This window comes from Barbus barbus (genome assembly GCF_936440315.1).
Source record: "Barbus barbus genome assembly, chromosome: 45".
NCBI classification, from domain to species: domain Eukaryota; kingdom Metazoa; phylum Chordata; class Actinopteri; order Cypriniformes; family Cyprinidae; genus Barbus; species Barbus barbus.
The window spans coordinates 16,951,315-16,971,577 of NC_136723.1; the positions used below are offsets into that span (position 1 = coordinate 16,951,315).

Genomic DNA, 20,263 nt, shown 5'->3' on the forward strand with positions numbered 1-20,263 from the left:
AAAGGTGCCATAGAATGCATTAATACAATATTTTAAATTGTTATCTGATATCTAGATAGAAGGTCAGTCATACCCAGAAGGTTCATTTACAACCCTAGGATTTCTCCCTAGAATGAAACGGTCTGTTATTACCTTATTTGGAAGGGTCATCATGAATAATAATGTTGAGCTCTGCTCAGATTGGCTGTTTCACAGTGCAGCTCATTTCAGTAGCTCACAGGAAGGAAACACAGTGAAAATATATATTTCAATACTTTCTCACGCAGTTATATAGTTGGGTAAATATACTAAATAAAATGCAGGCATCAGGGAGCCGCTATTAATATAATGGGCATTGAAACTGCTTTCAAATGCACAATCACTTTTTAGTTTTACTTTCGAGATTCGCGATCACACGTACTCCGTTTATACTATGGAGCGGCAGCACTTAACACACATTTTTCAAGATCAGATGCTTGTCAGTGGTGCTCAGGATCTGTAAATCATTCGCCATCATCCTCAGTCATCTCTCCTTACTCTGTTTATGTGGTAAGTGAAATCTTATGTACTGCAGTGTAACAGGCTACAGCTAGCAAGGAGCTAACCATGTCCCTTTAGTGGCTCGCGTTATTTTATTAGAACGCGTTATTTGCTTTCCGTGCCTTTCTGAGTACAGACTCTAACCCATCCCTGCACATCACATCCCCTGCACAGCTTGGAGCATAACATTTATTTCCATGGTCTGCCATTTTCGCTGTGGTCCTCGCTTGTTTATTCACAATACCTGCAGAACTTCTGATGGCTCTGCTGGCCTAGAACATGGGCGGGTATATGCAAATGGTGGGGGCGTAACTATTAGTGATCCCGACCGTTACGTCACAGTCGGTGTTATGTTCTGATTCACCTATTTTTCAGTGGTCTTTTGCATTCATGAGATTTACATAAGAAGTAGGAAACAATGGTGTTTCAGGCTCACTGTATGTCATTTCCAGAACTTCCAGAACTCTTATTATTCAACTATGCCAAGGTAAATACAGTTTTCCATTCTATGGCACCTTTAAGTTTTTGAGTTTTTTTTTTTCTTCATATTTTTGTACTTGAGAACTCGTATTCAACAGTTTTCTGACAGAAGTACTCTTTCCTAAAATCTTTTGAAAATATTAAGTTATACAATAATAATTATAATATATAGAATTTTTTATGAGATTAGCATTTTAATTCCTGATGTTTCTGTAGAGTTTGCTTCATCTGCTTCTGATTTGTTTTAGGACATTGTGAACAAGCGCAACCCCCGTCTTGTGCCATATAATCTACTGGATGAAAAAACTAAAAAGACCAATCGTGACAGTGTATGTGCCGCTGTAAGAACTCTGATTGGCTATGGCTACAATATTGAGCCACCTGACCAGGAGAGCAGTGAGTCTGTACATCTTATCATTTACCAAATCAGCCTCTTCAAAGGGAACTTAAAATCATTCAATGAATTCAGATTTGTATTTGTAAACTTTTACTCAATGAAGCTTCTGTGACCATTTATTTTAGGTGGACATGGGACTGGCAGTGGTCGGAGTGATAAGATCCGTGTGTTCAGGGCAGAGAAGTCCTACGCCGTAACCCAGGGAAAATGGTACTTTGAGTTTGAGGCAGTAACAGTGGGAGAGATGAGAGTTGGGTGGGCAAGACCTAGCGTCCATGCAGACAGAGAGCTGGGATCAGATGACCTGGCCTATGTCTTCAATGGGTTCAAGGTACTTAAATTTCATTAGCATTCTTTGGGGCTTCTTTGTTTTAAGAACCTCCTACAGTTGTTAATTGCACATGTGTTTACTGTCACTTTTGACCAATTTAATGTAGAGTAAATAAATATCTTTAAAAATGAAACTGAACAGTACTGTATAATATAATATATCTGATTTTTAACTATAGGCTCAGCGTTGGCACATAGGGAATGAGCCGTTTGGCCGGCAGTGGCAGTCTGGTGATGTGGTGGGCTGCATGATTGACATGACGGAGCAGAACATCATGTTTACTCTGAATGGAGAAATGCTTATCAGTGACTCTGGATCTGAGATGGCCTTCAAAGACATTGAGATCGGAGAAGGTGAGAGTCACAAAGAGGAATAAGATTGAGACATTAGTTGCTGTGACATTTAATAATATGTCTATTCTCCTGAGTAGGCTTCATCCCTGTGTGCAGTCTGGGGCTGTCTCAGGTTGGTCGTATCAACCTGGGGCAGAATGTGAGCAGCCTGCGTTACTTCACAATCTGTGGCCTACAGGAAGGTTTCGAGCCTTTTGCCATCAACATGAAGAGAGATATTACCATGTGGTTCAGCAAGAGTTTGCCCCAGTTTGTGCCTGTGCCAACAGACCACCCTCATATTGAGGTACAAACGCACTCATAATGCCTTATTAATTCATGTGAATCTGCACAGCTCAGCTGCAGGTCTTTTGCTTTCTCAATAAAGTGATGTTAAGTTAAAACTGTTAAAACAAAGCTAAAATATAAATATTAAATGAAAAACTTTTTGATTAAAAAATATTGGATGAAAATCTCAAATGTTGGCAAAAACTGAATTAAGATGAAGTACTAAAATGATTAAACCTAAAACAGAAATCTAAATAATTAAAAAAGTTAGATACATGAAAAAATAAATGACAATTCCTAGAACTTTAACTAAAATTAAAATTAAAACTGAACATATTAAATATTCTATCAAATATAAATAAATACTATAATAGTAAACAAATAATAATACTAAAATAACAGTCTCAGACCCTTTTCTTCTTTAATTTCTCCAACAGGTGTCCCGTGTTGATGGAACGGTGGATAGTGCCCCCTGTCTGAAACTGACCCATAGGACATTTGGGTCTCAGAATGCCAACACAGACCTTCTGTTTTTTAGACTCAGCATGCCAATCGAATTCCATGAAACCTTCAAGGTGCCAGTGGGAGCTTCACCCCTCACCCGAAACCTCACTATCCCTGAGGATGAGGCCCTTGAGGTGGACCCTGAATCTGAATTTGAGCTCCTGAAGAAGTCAGCCACTCGTAAGGAGCAAGATGAAAAAGAAAAAGAGCCATCCGTCCCGAAAGAGCTTCCTGGCAACAAAGAGGGTGAGAATGAGAAGGACACCACCACTGAGAAGAGCAAAAAGAAAGGGTGAGAGAATATACAATTATGAGAGATTTGTAATCCTCTCTTTTGATTCTGAAATGACAAATTATCCATGATTTCCAGGTTTTTTTCCAAGGCGAAGAAGGCAGCGTTTATTGCCCCACCACCGGTAGTTCCAACAGTGCCTCGTCTGATGGAAGACGTTGTTCCAGATGATCGAGACGATGCTGATATTATCTCAAACACAACGACTGTATGAATGAAATTTTATAATCTTTTCCTTGCTAAATATCTTTGTATCAATTGTAGAATGTCAGCTAAATAAGGCTTTGAACCTTGACAATGTTGTCATGTATGATAAAAGCCCTTCTTTTCACCAGTATTATTATTCAGTCCGGGTGTTTGCTGGACAGGAGCCCAGTGGAGTGTGGGTAGGGTGGGTCACTCCTGACTACCACCAGTATGACCCACATTTTGATCTTGGTAAAGTCAGAAATGTAACTGTTACGGTTGGGGACGATAAAGGCAACATTCATGACAGGTAAGACCATTCATGCTGCCACCTACTTTAGTACATTTTCCACCAGAATAGGCGTACACGAGTAAGGACCCAGGCTTAACCATTTCATATCACTTTACATTTCTCAGAACAATACAGTGTCTTTCCTCTGCTTTCCTCAGTGTAAAACGCAGCAATTGCTACATGGTTTGGGGAGGAGAGTTTAGTAGCTCACAGCAAACACGCATCAGCCAGGAAGATTTTGTGATTGGCTGCTTGGTGGACTTGGACACAGGACTGATGACCTTTACAGCCAACGGGAAAGAGATCAATGCCTTCTATCAGGTGAGAGAAAGTGGTCAAAGTGAAGTCGTTTAAACTACATGTTTGCAGCAGTGTTCCAAGTGGTGTATATATATATATTTTAATTAATATTTACTTATTTTCATGTTTTTTTATTTTACATATTCTTAAAAGCACCATAATTTCATGTCCATTTAATGGTCTTTCTCTGTGTTTCAGGTGGAACCCAATACTAAGCTCTTCCCTGCTGTCTTTTGTTTGCCGTCAAGCCAGAACATGTTACAGGTGGAACTCGGCAAACTAAAGGTCACTATCTCATGCTGAAGATGTCATTTTGTTGTACAAACATTATACAGTTATTTTTTTATGTAAATTGTTCTTTATTCTTTTTCTACTTCTTTATATCCAGAACATTATGCCCATCTCTGCAGCTATGTTCCGTAGTGACCATAAGAACCCGGTCCCTCAGTGTCCTCCCAGGTTGGATGTCCAGATGTTGACACCTGTCATATGGAGCCGGATGCCTAATACATTTTTGGCCCCTGAAACTGGCCGTGTGAGTGAGAGGCAGGGCTGGAAGGTGCAATGTATGGAACCTCTTATTATGATGGCGCTGCACATTCCAGAAGAAAACAGGTACTACCTCATTATGGAAATTAGTTATTTAATTACTACCTAGTTATTTAATTAGAAATTAGAAAAAAAAAAATCCTTCATCCTTTTAAATAAAAGAATTCAGTGTGTTATGAAAAATGTGACTTTCTAAACTGAAAATGATCTTTTCCTCTCTTCTCCAGATGCATTGACATCCTGGAACTGTCGGAGCGCACAGATTTAATGAAGTTCCATTACCACACACTGAAACTGTACGGCTCTGTGTGCGCTCTGGGCAACAACCGTGTCGCACATGCCCTCTGCAGCCATGTTGATGAATCGCAGCTCTTCTACTCCATCGAAAACACCTACCTTCCCGGCCCCATCCGCAGCGGCTACTACGACTTGCTCATCTCCATGCACCTCGAGTCTGCCAAGCGCAACCGTCTCATGACTAATAAAGAGTTCATTGTGCCCATGACAGATGACACGCGTAGCATCACCCTCTATTCAGATGCTGAGAAGGCCCATGCGCTTCCTGGTGTCGGGCTCACCACTTGTCTACGCCCCAAGCTACACTTCGCTCCAACTGGATTTGTGGGTACTAATGCAGACCTCTACACCCTCAGTCCCATTTTACCTCTGCAGGTAGGTGGAGGAAATGAAATTCATGTCTTCTCATAAATACTGCCACAAAATTAGCATCTTAATTTCTCTTTTGCTGCCTCCTTTTGTCTTTCTGTACTGTAGATGCTTAAAGACCATGCCCTCAGCATGCTTACAGAAGCCGTACAGGATGGTGGGCAGGCCAGGCGAGATCCCGTAGGTGGCAGTGTTGAGTTCCACTTTGTGCCCATTCTGAAGCTCATCAGCACCTTGCTAATAATGGGCGTGTTTGATGACAGCGACGTCAAGCACATCCTGAAGCTAATTGAACCATCCGTCTTCACTGATGGTGAGAACCCAGCTGAAGAACTGGAGGCTGCCAAAACTGGAGATGCAGAACAACAGCTGGTCTGCAAAGAGGAAGGAATGGAGGTAAAAGAGGAAGAGGAGCAAGTAGAAGGTGAAAATGAAGGAGAGCTGCTGGATGAAGGAATGGGAGAGGAAGAGGAAGAAGAGCTTGAAGAAGAAGCGGAGGATGAGCTCGAACCTGAGGAATATAAAAAGTATGGAGGAAAAGAAGGGAAGGAGGATGAACATGCTGCAGAAAAAATGGATAGAGAGAAAACAACAGATGAAGAATTTGAGAAAGAAACTGGTGTAGCAGTTGCAGAAGCAAAGGAAGAGGAGGATGTGGGAGAGGGACTGCTGCACATGAAGCTTCCTGAGTCTGTTAAACTTCAGGTGAATTACTATTGATTGAAAACTTTCAAATATATTAGTATTTCTCTAACTTGCTGACTTTTTTTGTCTTTCTCATCCTTAGATGTGTACTCTCCTGCAATATTTCTGCGACTGTGAGCTACGTCACAGAGTGGAAGCCATCATTGCTTTCTCAGACAGGTTTGTCAACCAGGTGCAGACAAATCAGAGACAGCGATATAATGAGCTCATGCTGGCCTTCACAATGAGTGCCGCAGAAACAGCCCGCAAGACCCGTGAATTCCGCTCCCCTCCACAGGAACAGGTACTGTTCAGCCCCTCTGGAGAGACAATGCAGTCTTGGTATTTATAAAGCTTTTTTTTAGCAAGGCTGCGTTTTCTGTCCAGGGAAAAAAGAGCTGAAATTTACACTAAAGGCCATTGCACACTGAGCACAAATTATCGCATGCGTTTTTTCGTATTTTTCATCCTTTCCTATCAAAATGCATGCTAAGGATGCGAAAACGCAGAAAATCGAATTTGATCCTAATTTTTTTTGACGGATGAAAGTTTCGGAGGCAGTGTGCAAACATGATTGACACAACGTGAGGTCCTATTTATTTTTTAACGTGCGAAAATTTCGGGCTCAGTGTGCAGTGACCTTTACTCTGTTTATTCAGGTGTACATGTTGATGAGCTTTAAGAACTGTCCAGAGGAGGAAAAATGCCCCGTTCCTGAGGAAGTCCGGAATGAACTGCTGACATTTCACCATGACCTTTTGGCTCACTGTGGTCAGTTTAACCACACAGACTAAACCCTTTTCAAAGACCATATACTATATAAACATTAATATTATTCATCAATGTTTATTGCTGCGAACATATTTCTTTCAATCATCAAGGAGTCACTGTTGTCAAGCATTATGTAGAGAGTCGCATGTATTCTCCTCCTCTGTTAAAGGGGTTCATATTGAAGAGGAGGAGCAGGAAGAGGAGGTGGACACCTCTCTTTGTGGGCGCCTCCTGAGACTAGTGGAGAAAGTTAAGAGCTTGCGAAAGAAGCCGGAGGCTGAGCCTGAACCTGAAGAAGATAAAAAACCCAGTAAAAGTCTTTTGACTTCATATTAGACTTCAAAGTCCCTTTTTTTCATGATGTAATTACATGAACCTTTGCTCTTGTGTCACAGGTACTCTGCAGGAGCTGATTTCCCACACCATGATCCACTGGGCTCAGGAGTCTTTCATTCAGAACCCTGAGCTGGTGCGGCTCATGTTCAGTCTGCTACACCGACAGTACGACGCACTGGGTGAGCTGATCCGAGCATTGCCCAAAGCCTACACTATCAAAGCAGTGTCTGTGCAAGACACAATGGAGCTACTGGAGTGTCTGGGACAGATCCGCTCCCTGCTCATCGTACAGATGGGGCCTGAAGAGGAGAGGCTGATGATCCAAAGTATTGGGTGAGTGCATAATTGCACCCTAAAAAAAGCTCTTCAACTTCAATAAGTAACAGTAATAACTGCAATGGATACTTTTTGCTTACACTGTCAATTGCAACCATCATCTGTCTTTCTCTTTCAGAAATATTATGAGCAACAGGGTATTTTATCAGCACCCCAACCTGATGAGAGCTCTGGGGATGCATGAGACGGTCATGGAGGTTATGGTGAACGTACTCGGAGGTGGAGATTCCAAGGTACTCAGTCACATCACAAGACACATTTTTTTTGCGATGTTCAAACATTTTAATGGTTTGAAAGATTTTTTTTTTATTTAATTTGCATTTTCTCTGACCAGGAGATCAGATTCCCTCGAATGGTGACCAACTGCTGTCGTTTCCTGTGTTATTTCTGCCGGATCAGCAGACAAAATCAGCGCTCAATGTTTGATCACCTGGGCTACCTCCTGCAGAACAGTGGGATTGGGCTGGGTAAAGTCTGATTTTAGAGAAATTTACTTCAATTTTAGCCTAGTTAAAATTGAAGTAAATCTAATTTAAATTTCATTATATTCAGCTATAAATGTTTATTATTTTTTGCCACATCAGCCAACCAGTAAACACTTTTTTAGGAATGCGTGGCTCCACTCCTCTTGATGTTGCTGCTGCGTCCTGTATTGATAATAACGAACTTGCCCTGGCCCTCCAAGAGCAAGACCTGGAGATGGTGTGTCAATCGAAAGTACAAACGGAAAACTTTATGACCAGTTTTTGTGGCTGCCAGAAAACTATTTTTGTTTCTCTGTTGATGCAGGTGGTGAAGTATTTGGCAGGTTGTGGTCTGCAGAGCTGCCCCATGCTTTTATCAAAAGGTTATCCAGATATTGGGTGGAATCCCTGTGGAGGCGAGAAGTATCTGGATTTCCTGCGCTTTGCTGTATTTGTTAATGGTTTGTATTTATAATGTGATGATGGTTGTAACTGGACAAAGGAGAGTGTAGTGTGCATGCATTTAGATACTGTATGCTCTTGGTTTGTTTGTTAGTGTGACAATCTTAATATAAATCAAATAATAATTTATGGTACAGCTTTGTTGGACCAAAACAGATCCCATCTAATATCCTTAAATTCGATTAAATTAAACTGAATTGTTTTTCAAAATTATGTGTAATGTTCTCATTTCAGGAGAGAGCGTGGAGGAGAATGCTAACGTGGTGGTCCGACTGTTGATAAGGAGGCCTGAGTGTTTTGGTCCCGCGTTGAGAGGAGAAGGGGGCAATGGTCTGCTTGCTGCCATTGAAGAGGCTATTAAGATCTCAGAAGATCCTGCAAGAGATGGACCCACTGTTAAAAAAGACAGACGTTTCCCCATGTGCGTGCAAATTATCTCTGTTCTGCTTTACTGTGTGGTATAATAAAGTAATTTTATCCTGACAAAGTCACCCAATGTGATGTTTTGCTACTTTTTGGTTTCACAGAGGTATGTAGAGAGGTTTTCGAATGTTTATTGTTTGTTTTGTCAGGTTTGGAGGTGAAGAGCAGCATGAGGAGAACAGAGTGCACCTGGGAAATGCCATCATGTCCTTTTACTCAGCTCTCATTGATTTGCTGGGTCGCTGTGCACCTGAGATGCATGTAAGTGTGTTTGTATGCAGATGTTTGAGTGATACTAAATGAAAACTGATTGACTGAACGTCTCACACTTCCTGTCTTGTATAGTTGATCCAAGCAGGTAAAGGCGAGGCTTTGAGAATCAGGGCCATTCTTAGGTCTCTGGTGCCTATTGAGGATCTGGTTGGTGTGATCAGCTTGCCATTCCAGATACCTGCTTTTGGAAAAGGTAATGATCACTTAAGAGCTTGTAGATAGATGCATGTATTCGTACCATTCTCACACTTCCTGTTTTGCCCATTACATTTCAGATAACAGCATCATTGAGCCAAAGATGTCTGCCAGTTTTGTGCCTGATCATAAAGCACCAATGGTCCTGTTCCTGGACCGAGTTTATGGCATCGACAACCAGGACTTCCTGTTGCATGTACTGGAAGTGGGCTTTCTGCCTGACATGAGAGCAGCAGCTTCCTTAGACACAGTAAGATACCTACTGTATCTTTGCTGTGTGATTGCATTCAAACGCTATGAGACATATTGAGCTATGGTGTTCACATGGGAAATGTGTGTTCAAGTTTAGCTTGCAACATTCTGTCTGGAGTACTGTCACAATGACCATCCTGTTCTTTCTCTAAGGCTGCATTCAGCACTACAGAAATGGCCCTGGCACTGAACCGTTACCTGTGCTCCGCTGTGCTTCCTCTTATCACTAAATGTGCTCCTTTATTTGCTGGCACGGACCATCGTGCCATCATGATTGACTCCATGCTTCACACCATCTACAGGCTGTCCCGAGGACGCTCTCTAACCAAAGCTCAGAGAGATGTTATTGAGGAATGCCTCATGTCTTTGTGCAGGTGAGTGTTATGCACAGCAGTAAACAGCAATAAAACAACAAGTGTGCATTCAAAACGTTTAGCTCAGCTGATGTCATTATTTACATAATGTTGCTGGTGATTTAATATCCTTTTGCTTGTTATGTAATGTTTGCTTTACAGGTACCTGCGTCCATCCATGCTCCAGCACCTCCTCAGGCGGCTGGTGTTTGATGTGCCGATTCTGAACGAGTATGCTAAAATGCCCCTTAAGGTATGGCATTTTTTCATCACACATTCAGTAGGTACTGTTAGTTTAAACTGGTTTCTACAGTTATCTCATTTGTGTGTGATTATTTTGTAGCTGCTCACTAATCATTATGAGCGTTGTTGGAAGTACTATTGTTTGCCCAATGGCTGGGCTAACTTTGGCGTATCATCAGAGGAGGAGCTTCATCTGACCCGTAAACTCTTCTGGGGAATTTTTGAATCTCTGGCCCACAAGGTGGGAATACGCCCTCTTTTGTGTAATAAATACAAAGGATGCTGTTACTGAGCTGTTTGAGAGTGTTATTTTGTCCCAAAATGTAGTGAAAAGGCAGAGTAACATTGTAGCTTTTCTAATTTGTCTACCAACAGAAATTTGATGCAGAGCTATTCAAAATTGCCATGCCTTGTATATGTGCGATTGCTGGAGCGATTGCTCCTGATTATGTGGATGCCAGTTACTCCTCCAAAACAGAGAAAAAGGCCTCTGTCGATGCTGAGGGCAACTTTGACCCCAAACCTGTGGATACGACCAAGTACTTTTAATTATTAAATTATTCTCTCTTAAGCGTGATAAATAAAATGAACAAAAAGTCAAATATTTGATTTCCTTGTGCTGTTTTAATATTCTCCTCTTATAGCACTATCATTCCAGAGAAGCTGGACGGTTTCATCAACAGATATGCAGAATACACACATGATAAATGGGCTTTTGAAAAGGTATGTATTGTATTATTTGTTCACTTATTTATAACACATTGCTAGGGGTTCTGTAGGTTGCAATGTTGCTACCAAATGGTTGGTATTATGTTATGAGTGGTTCCTAGGTGGTTAGTTTTATTTGTTTATTTATTTATTGTGTAAGAGTCTTACCAGCGCCTTCTAATCCATCAGATTCAAAACAACTGGACCTTTGGTGAGGTGCTGGATGAAAATGCCAAGACTCATCCCATGCTCAGGCCTTACAAAACATTCTCTGAAAAGGTAACAGACATCATATAAAATTTGATTTTCACTCTCTCTGTCAGCAGAATAAACTAATTTATCACAGATAAACCAAAAACATATATTAGAAACAACATAACATAAAACAAAACAAGAACCAATGCTGAGAGTGTAGCAGAGGCCAGCGGGTAAGTGCTGTGCAGGTTAAAACCTCACTCCCCGATCTCAAGTGGCGCACTAGTGACTGACGCCAGAGGCCGTGGCCTTTAGCCTCCTTGTTAGAGCGTAAGATGCAGAACAAGGAATATTTGACTCTCTCAGACTTCATAGTGCTCTTTTGTTTATTGCAAGAGCCTTATTTCATGTTTTAATTCAATAATGTTTGCATTAGGATAAAGAAATCTACCGTTGGCCCATTAAAGAGTCCATCAAGGCCATGAGTGCATGGGAGTGGACGCTGGACAAAGCCAGGGATGGAGATGATGAGAAAACCGAAAAGAAGACAGCTCGCAAGATCTCACAGACTGCACAGGTAAGGACCGAAAAATATCTTGAGATACTAACCAAATACTAGCTGCATACTGCTGCATGGTACATGTTTTGTGATTTTTGTTTCTCATGTTAAATGAGAAATTACATATTATTAGTACTCTAAATATAAGTATGATGTTATAATTCATTTATTTTTCAAATGAATTTTTTATTCATTTATTTATTCATTTATAATTCAGGCGACTTATGACCCCAGTCATGGCTACAGCCCTCAGCCCATTGATATCTCAGGCATGACACTTTCCAGAGAGCTACAGGTACACAGTGCTAATGCACATTCCCATATAGTTCAATATCACCATTTAATACAATAGAAAGCATCATAGCTAACCACACACTGTGTTCTAGTCCATGGCGGAGCAGCTTGCAGAAAACTACCACAACACCTGGGGGCGCAAAAAGAAAATGGAATTACAAGCAAAAGGTTTGCATTTCTGCAATGTCTCATTAGCAAACATTTTTTTAAATAGTTTGCGTTATTATTATTATTATTTGAATTTTTAGTTGCAGCTCTTTTTAGATTGTCCACATCTCTCTTTTTGAATTAGGGGGCGGGACACACCCTTTGCTTGTGCCTTATGACACACTGACGGCTAAAGAAAAGGCTCGAGATAGAGAGAAGGCTTATGAGCTGCTCAAGTTTCTCCAGCTGAATGGATATGCTGTGACAAGGTACAGGAGCCACTGAAACCCATATATGCTCCAAAATATTGTAATTGCTAAAATACTGATTGTCGAAAATCTCTCTCTCTCCAGAGGGCTCAAAGATATGGAAAGTGACATTTCATCTATCGAGAAGCGTTTTGCATATGGCTTCCTACAGAAGCTGCTAAAGTGGATGGATATTGCCCAGGAATTCATAGCACATCTTGGTACAACTTTCTTTATCCTTGTTCTTTATCCTTATTGCATGAATTTATGGAATAATTTAAATAAACAAAATTTCCTGTAACATTTGTGTTTACAGAGGCCGTTGTAAGCAGCGGCCGTGTGGAAAAGTCACCTCACGAACAAGAGATAAAGTTCTTCGCCAAGGTCAGGCTCTCGTGGTCTATATGCCCAAAATGTCTTTCAGCATTTGAACATTAGCATAGGACTGAGAATAATGTGTGATTTTTTTATTTTTATGTCATCCTCAGATTCTTTTGCCTTTAATAAATCAATATTTTAAAAATCACTGCCTCTACTTCCTTTCAACACCTGCCAAAATCCTGGGCAGTGGCGGACATGCCTCCAACAAGGAAAAAGAGATGATTGCAAGGTAACAACACACTTACAGACACTTCACCAGATGTTTATTGCAAATACAAGGCCAAATCTTATTACTTCATGTTTTGTTACTTTTATTTCACCCTGTTCTTCTCGCTGCCTTATTTTCCTTTTTTCTCTCATTCATTCTTCATGTTCCTTTTGGTTTCCTTTTATTTGGTATCAGCATCTTCTGTAAGATGTCTGCCCTGGTGCGACACAGAGTGTTTCTCTTTGGTAAGATATCTACTCTGCTGTCTTCCATCACTTTTCCTTTCTGTTTTCTTACTGCTTTTATTTCTTACTGCTTTGCTTTCTTTTTGTGTGTTGCTCTCCATCAACTAAATAAGTAGAGAATCTAATTTGCTTTACTTATGGGTCTAAAAAAAAAAGCTGAATTTCTGTCCTTGTTGTAATACCATCTATTTGTGATGCATAGGTACGGATGCACCTGCTATTGTCAACTGCCTTCATATCCTTGCACGGTCACTTGATGCCAGGTAAGTCACTGAAATGAATTTCCAGCCAGAATGGAGAAAGTTTGTGAAGTAGTTAAATGGTGCATCTCTTTTTTTCTTTTCTTTTTTTTTAATCTGATGTTAACAGAACTGTGATGAAATCTGGACCTGAGATCGTAAAAGCAGGACTGCGTTTGTTCTTTGAGAGTGCAGCTGATGACATTGAAAAGATGGTGGAGAACCTCAAACTCGGCAAAGTGTCCAAAGGCAATCAGGTACAGCTTGAGTAATGCTTACTGTATATGACAAGGTTCATTTGCTGCATTGTTTTTACATGGGCCGAGTATTTTAGTTTTTTTTATTTTTCAGCCGGTTAAAGGTGTATCCCAGAATATTAACTACACCACAACAGCTCTGCTCCCTGTCCTCACTTCACTGTTTGACCACATCGCTCAACACCAATTTGGAGATGATGTTATCCGTAAGGACTTTTGAAAAACTAAATATGCCATAAATACAGAATGTTTTTTTATAAAAATGTAGTTAAATTAACCGGTGTCTCTTTTGCTTCTGTTAGTGGACGATTTGCAGATGTCCTGTTACCGAATCATGTGTAGTATCTACTCTTCTGGAACTGTAAAAACACCTCATGCAGAGAGGTTTGTTAGAGTGTATTCGTGTGTGTGTATAAGTCTGTATGTGATGTGACTGGTTGAGGATTTTATATTGTAGTTCTCCTCTATATTTACATTAGACATAGACCGGCCCTTGGAGAATGTCTTGCTCATCTCGCTGCAGCCATGCCTGTGGCCTACCTGGAGCCCCATCTTAATGAATACAATGCATTTTCAGTTTACACTACCAAGACACCCAGGGAAAGAGCTAGTAAGTCCTCTCTTGGCAGCTACATTAGCTGATTAAATACATTTATAATATTGAAAAAAAATATTTCTATTTTAAATAAATGCTATTCTTTTGAACTCTATTCATCATTCTGAAAAAAGAAAGAAAAACAAAAATTCACAGTTTCCACTAGGGCTGCACGATAAATCGCATGCAATTATCATGCGCATTTAGTCATTAAAGCAGGTTCTGTGATTAGTAGTAAATGTCCATCACGTGCATTCAGATGGAGCGACATTTAATAAACAGAGCCGTAGTTCACCAACAAGCTACGCAATATTGCGTTCATAATCGCAAATTAATCGCCTATTAAACGCGATATTGCGTAGCTTGTCAGTGAACAACGGATCTGTGTATTAAATGCCGCTCCATCTGAATGCACGTGATGGAGATTTGCTACTAATCACAGAACCGGCTTTACTGACGTGATGCGCATGACATTTGCATGCGATTTATCGTGTAGCCCTGGTTTCCACAAAAATATTAGGCAGCACAACTGTTTTCAATACGGTTTCTTGAGCACCTTCAGCATATCAGATGAAGATATCAGATGATTTCTAAAGAATCATGTGACTGGAGTAATTGGCTGCTGAAAATTTAGCGTTTACAATATTAATTCACAATATTAGTGTTTTTACTGTATTTATAAAGAAATTAAATGCAGCCTTGATGAAGATGAGAGACTGCTCGAAAACATTAAAAATCTTATGACACCAAACTTTTGAATGGTAATATCCATTTCTGTATTTGTTTCTGACTTTTTTTCTTCCTTTAAATCTACAGTCCTGGGCCTTCCGAACCACGTCCATGAGCTGTGTGACATTCCTGAGCTAGACATATTATTGAAAGAGATTGGGGACCTGGCTGAATCCGGTGCTCGCTACACTGAAATGCCTCATGTGATCGAGGTCACCCTTCCCATGCTATGTAACTATCTGCCCCGCTGGTGGGAAAGAGGAGTGGAGATCTTTTCCGATTTGGAGGGTAAGCTGTGTACAGACGTCACCTCCGATCAGCTTAACCAGCTCCTGGGAAGTATCATGAAAATTGTGATCAACAACTTGGGAATTGATGAAGCTTCCTGGATGAAGAGGCTTGCGGGTACGAGAAGTTGTTGTTCTCAAGTCCATGCTTGCATTTTAGGTTCAGTACCTGATCTTCGGCATACAGTAACATCCTTGTCTCGATCCAGTGTTCTCCCAGCCTATTGTGAGCCGAGCCAAACCAGAGATGCTCAAATCCCATTTCATTCCCACCATGGAGAAGCTGAAGAAGCGTACAGCTAAAGTAGTGGCTGAGGAGGAGCACCTGCGTATGGAGGGGAAGTCTGAGGGGGACGAGGAGGAAGGAACTATAAGAGATGAATTTGCAGTTCTCTGTAGAGACCTGTATGCGCTGTACCCTCTTCTTATCCGCTATGTGGATAACAACAGGTATTTTGTGTTTCCTGTGTAGTTTTTTTTTACTTGATTAATTTTTTAGCTCTCTTGACATTTTAAATTTCGCATGTTTTTTTAGAGCAAGATGGCTGACATTCCGGGACCCAGATGCTGAGGAACTGTTCCGCATGGTGGGAGAGGTCTTCATCTTCTGGTCCAAATCTCATGTAAGAGACATATATCTGGCTCATCGCAACTCACAGTATCAGCAGTCATGATAAATACTTTAATTGAAGCCAGAAGCCACAACATATGACATTTGAGCACAACAACCTACAATTCTGTGTACCTCACTGATCTTCTCATTCTCTCTGCAGAATTTCAAGCGAGAGGAGCAAAACTTTGTGGTGATGAATGAAATTAACAATATGTCCTTTCTCACTGCTGACAGTAAGAGCAAGATGAGCAAGGTGAGGCCCTTTGAGATGTGCAATCAATGGGACATAGACTTTCATATTTGACTAACGATTTACTTCAATATTTGATTATCATGTGGTCAGAGTATTTTTTTGAGTGAATTCACATATCCGTATTAGTTTATACTGTATTTTGACAATTTTACATTTACATAATTGTTTTGTTGTAATAAGAATGATTTCTATATTATTATATTATTTATAATTTAGCTTTTTCTATATTTTTTGTTTTAATTTTAGTTCATTTTATTTGTTTTTTAAACGAATAAAAATGAATGAAGCTAAATATATATATCTATTTAGCTTACTTTTTATTTCATTTATTATTACTTATTTAAATTTAAATTACTTTATTACTCAATTTAAACTTATTTCATTTAGTTTGCCAAGGCAGCATTTCTCAAATTTAGTTCAAGTTTTTTTAAGTTTAAGTGTTTCAACCAATATTTATATTTTATTTAATGTCATCTGTCAATTACCAAAAACAATTTTTAATAATTTTAGTTAACAATAAAAACACTGGTTAACTGCTGTGAATGTAAATGCTGTGATTTTTAAAATGGTTAATAAACCAACAGTGAATGGTTGGTTTGGCATCAAGATCCACATCAAAGGTAAAGTATGCTGTGCTTTCATGCGTTTTCTGAAGATGTTGCGTTTAGTCTTACTGTCACAAAGGCAAGTGCTTTTCGGATGCGTTTTACAGGATTTAGATGACCGTGTTAATGGTGTTCTCTCTCTGACTGTGCCCTGTCCTCTTTTTCTCATCTGGATGCTGGTGGGTTTCTAGACCGGGGACTCTGAGGTTAGCTTCTCTGAATGCACGACTGCTGTGCTACCGCATGGCACCTCACATCTGGGAGGCATTTCATCAAACCCCCCCCCCCCCCCCCCCCCCAACACACTGGCACTCTACACACGCATAACAGTGACTTCTCAACTGTTTGACAAGACTAGTGTCTCATGCCCTCTTTCATTGTGGATCGACATCATGCTATATAGCATAATGGTCGTTGCCCCCCCCCCCCCCCCCCCCCCCCCCCCCAATGGTAGTTCTCTTAATGGATCGGATTTCTAAGAGATACAGAATTGAACATGTGAATTTAAGAGAATATAATAAAAGAATTATGGGAAAAATGGCTACCATGATGCATATGAGATAAGCCCTCTCAGTTTCACAAAACATCCCATCCCCATGGACACAAGGGCCATAGGGTGCCCGTCGTCCTGCCAGTGTGTGAGGGGAGGGGGGGGGGGGGGGGAAGTCTGAATGGAGGCGTTTGATGAAAGAACTCTTTGTAGAGGCTCATGGCACTTGATTCCATGTCTGTCGCAGAGGGTCCAAGCCCCTGGAGGCCTGTGCCATCACCCTGTACAGCAGTTTGCATCTGTTGGACTGTAGTTCGGATGGGGATCTTCATACATCTCTTAGCTTCCTTTTCTTTTTGTATAACAGCTGCAGGTTGGGGTCAATATTTAATCGGTTCAGGAAGTCAACCGAGACTCAGTTGCAGAAATGCACACATCAAACGATTCAAACTATTTCAGTTCATTTCCTAAACTGGATTCATGTGAAGGAATTTGACCTCAATTAATGTATATTTCGTCATACACCCTCCTTAACAAAGGGGGGCATTTAGAGTCCATCCTTTAATGTGTGCCTACTTAATCCTCCCTTAATTGGAATTGTTGCCGTACTTGTATCCAATGGCTCACATCTCCATATTGTTCCATTTTTGTCTCCCCATCCACCCCCTTTAACCCATGACCCCTGATGCAATCAAAAGAAAATGATTGAGGTGGGATTGTGGAAAAAGGGATCACGTTTGCATACTTTAGAACTAATGTAACCTCTAAAACTTGGCTTTAATTGTTCAGGTGCATTAACATAGTGATCTACAGTTGAAACGACAGAATAGATGGATATTTAGACCATGGTTGAAGTGAATATAAGACAAGACCAAAATCCAGACCAATACCAGAGCCCTTTAGACCCAGACATAGAGTTGTTAGTCCAAGTTATAAAACCCACGCAAAGGTCATGTTTATTTTGAGTGGTCTTAATCCTAAAGTCTACTGTATTATCCACTTTATTTTTCCCATTAGAGTGGGTGTGGCCATTTGTATATTTTATGGGTGTAGCTTCTTGTCTCATCCGCGTCCAGCTATTTTTAGCTGGACAAAACAGCTAATTTTGCTGCTTGATATTGCAAACTGGTGTTTCTTACCATATTATTTTAATCTGTTGTCTTAATTATGAACACACTGGTTTGTAGTGTAAACAGTTTTACTGTTTACTGTGCTTTGCTATTCTCGTTATTTCCCTACAGTGGCTAATGAACCATAAGTCTTGCACTTTCACAGAAAACTGCATACTTTAGCGTTGAAAAATAAGGTGGATATTTTTTAGCAAGTAAAAGGCCTTTTATTGTAATTCTATAAATGATCACCTTCAGATCGTGGATTGTGGCTTTTTGCTGTGAAAACTACTAGTTTTTTCATAAAGTAAACATAATCATGTTAAATCATGTTAAAATTTAAATATTAAATACTATACATCAGGCATACTATCTCTCAGGCATCATTGGATTGGATTTTTTAAAACAATTATAACACATTTTACATTATAAACCTAAGCATTTAAATATAATCTTACTAAGACTTTTTGCCCATATAAATGCCATTCCATACATGTATAAAGACCATCTAATTTTTTACTCTGAATAAAAGAGAGGTGTTTTTTCCTCTTTTAGTTTGAGCTCTGTATGCTGTATCATACTGTAAGAACCATAAAAGCCTGTGTGCTATTCTGTACAAACGTTCTGCGTTTAGTTAAGTTATGCAGTACTTAACCTTCTGTTCAAGGTTAAGTACTGCATATAATGTTGTTGGGTCCTTATATGATGACATCACAAATGTGAGTCAGGGTTTCAGCAGTAACAGGGAAAAGCATGTGATGTGGTTGTGTATGGCAAGCCGTTTTGACTTTTATTCATTCTCAGGATATGAATTTGATATCAAGAATTAGCATTTTAACTAAAATTGAATTGTTGATATCAAGAATTCATATCCTGTGAAGGAATAAAAGTCAAAACGGCTTGCCATAGGTTGTGGCTGTTATGGTTCCTCAATTTAAGATGATCTGAAAGCACATTCATTTTACGTTATTCCATGTTCAACAGTAAAGCTAAGAAATGATTCCTCGACTCTGTTGTCTTTGGGAGGCATTATCTGACTGCTGAATCAAGCAATGTGTTTGATACAAAGGGCAAAACAGAGTGACAAATAAATTATACTCAACACATTTTTTTTTTTTTATATTTTGTCTAAAGGTTCCGTAAACTGTTCTATTTAAAAAAAAAAAAATTTTTTAAATCAGACCGTTATTTCATATGTCAGGCTTTACGAGTAAGATTAATACTCGAATTCAGATTCAAACAACTACAGTGGATACTCTCTCACACACAATGGGTCTCATTAGTGAAGCATACGCAGAACCATTTTTGTCTAAAACCATTCTTACCTAATTATTGCATTCAAATCAGTTACATAAAATACATACATTTTGCTCATGTTTCCAAAAACTGGGAGAGTGTTGGTGTGGAGGGGCAAAACTGGTGCAAACAAGGACGTGTCGTCAAGATTACTGAAATGATTTCCTTTGTCTCTATGGGTTGGGTTTCTTCAAGGTCTGCAACCTAAAATGAGTCAAAAGCAATCGTTTCCCCTTAGTTTTATTATTAACTCCACTGAATGTGTTTGTTATTGTTACTGAGTGTGGGATTGCAGTTCCTCTTCCACCCACTGAGGCTGATCATGTTATGACTTTGCACGTACTTGCAGACCTTTTCAGTGCATGGAGTGTATTAAACTGCACTGACACGTTATAGCACCAGCCCACCTGAAGTTCCTGCTTCTATTATGTGTCTGAGCTAAGATGTTGCTGTTGAATGATTTTTGCCCCTTTTGATGCTGTCACCTCTGTTAAGGTAGTATTGAGATTTCAGCTTCAGACCTACTATAACTTGTTTTCCCCACTAAGCCCCACTGTTGTTGTCTATTTTGATAAAAAGCAACCCTGAACATTTACCCTTCCTTCCCTCTTAATGACCATATTAATCAGAATGACTCATTTCTAAGGACTGTTCGTTAAAGAAGTCCTAACTTAAAAATAAAATCTAATGACTGAAATAATGCCTTCAAGTAAGGATGGATTGGTCTGTTAAGTTGTCTAGGTCCTGGTGAGGGAACAGGAACCTTGTATTTTGCTCAATGAAATATTACACTCTTGAGGTGGACGTCCATTTTGTGGTTAACAGACTCTGTTAGCACATCATTCAACATGAAAATCTTCCCACAAAATGCTAAGGT

General features: G+C 39.9%; 1 protein-coding gene across 1 annotated transcript in view; it reads left to right on the top strand.

The window, feature by feature from the left end:
- Window positions 1-20,263, top strand: part of LOC306864498 (ryanodine receptor 1-like) — a gene marked incomplete at its 5' end in the record, with an annotated part of 52,832 nt that overhangs the window by 14,099 nt on the left and 18,470 nt on the right. The window contains 47 exons of the mRNA XM_079408541.1: window positions 1,248-1,395; window positions 1,522-1,727; window positions 1,906-2,080; window positions 2,158-2,366; window positions 2,785-3,143; window positions 3,222-3,351; window positions 3,479-3,639; window positions 3,780-3,942; window positions 4,120-4,206; window positions 4,310-4,536; window positions 4,698-5,142; window positions 5,245-5,841; window positions 5,924-6,124; window positions 6,480-6,591; window positions 6,761-6,901; window positions 6,987-7,260; window positions 7,382-7,496; window positions 7,598-7,730; window positions 7,871-7,965; window positions 8,053-8,188; window positions 8,424-8,610; window positions 8,762-8,873; window positions 8,958-9,078; window positions 9,161-9,330; window positions 9,486-9,706; window positions 9,848-9,938; window positions 10,029-10,169; window positions 10,304-10,467; window positions 10,573-10,651; window positions 10,826-10,915; window positions 11,268-11,408; window positions 11,608-11,685; window positions 11,777-11,852; window positions 11,977-12,100; window positions 12,185-12,300; window positions 12,396-12,463; window positions 12,568-12,689; window positions 12,864-12,913; window positions 13,116-13,176; window positions 13,283-13,409; window positions 13,504-13,615; window positions 13,712-13,793; window positions 13,889-14,019; window positions 14,821-15,138; window positions 15,230-15,470; window positions 15,556-15,643; window positions 15,794-15,886. Coding sequence (XP_079264667.1) covers window positions 1,248-1,395; window positions 1,522-1,727; window positions 1,906-2,080; window positions 2,158-2,366; window positions 2,785-3,143; window positions 3,222-3,351; window positions 3,479-3,639; window positions 3,780-3,942; window positions 4,120-4,206; window positions 4,310-4,536; window positions 4,698-5,142; window positions 5,245-5,841; window positions 5,924-6,124; window positions 6,480-6,591; window positions 6,761-6,901; window positions 6,987-7,260; window positions 7,382-7,496; window positions 7,598-7,730; window positions 7,871-7,965; window positions 8,053-8,188; window positions 8,424-8,610; window positions 8,762-8,873; window positions 8,958-9,078; window positions 9,161-9,330; window positions 9,486-9,706; window positions 9,848-9,938; window positions 10,029-10,169; window positions 10,304-10,467; window positions 10,573-10,651; window positions 10,826-10,915; window positions 11,268-11,408; window positions 11,608-11,685; window positions 11,777-11,852; window positions 11,977-12,100; window positions 12,185-12,300; window positions 12,396-12,463; window positions 12,568-12,689; window positions 12,864-12,913; window positions 13,116-13,176; window positions 13,283-13,409; window positions 13,504-13,615; window positions 13,712-13,793; window positions 13,889-14,019; window positions 14,821-15,138; window positions 15,230-15,470; window positions 15,556-15,643; window positions 15,794-15,886 — 7,518 coding nt within the window. The remainder of the gene's footprint in view (window positions 1-1,247; window positions 1,396-1,521; window positions 1,728-1,905; window positions 2,081-2,157; window positions 2,367-2,784; window positions 3,144-3,221; window positions 3,352-3,478; window positions 3,640-3,779; window positions 3,943-4,119; window positions 4,207-4,309; window positions 4,537-4,697; window positions 5,143-5,244; window positions 5,842-5,923; window positions 6,125-6,479; window positions 6,592-6,760; window positions 6,902-6,986; window positions 7,261-7,381; window positions 7,497-7,597; window positions 7,731-7,870; window positions 7,966-8,052; window positions 8,189-8,423; window positions 8,611-8,761; window positions 8,874-8,957; window positions 9,079-9,160; window positions 9,331-9,485; window positions 9,707-9,847; window positions 9,939-10,028; window positions 10,170-10,303; window positions 10,468-10,572; window positions 10,652-10,825; window positions 10,916-11,267; window positions 11,409-11,607; window positions 11,686-11,776; window positions 11,853-11,976; window positions 12,101-12,184; window positions 12,301-12,395; window positions 12,464-12,567; window positions 12,690-12,863; window positions 12,914-13,115; window positions 13,177-13,282; window positions 13,410-13,503; window positions 13,616-13,711; window positions 13,794-13,888; window positions 14,020-14,820; window positions 15,139-15,229; window positions 15,471-15,555; window positions 15,644-15,793; window positions 15,887-20,263) is intronic.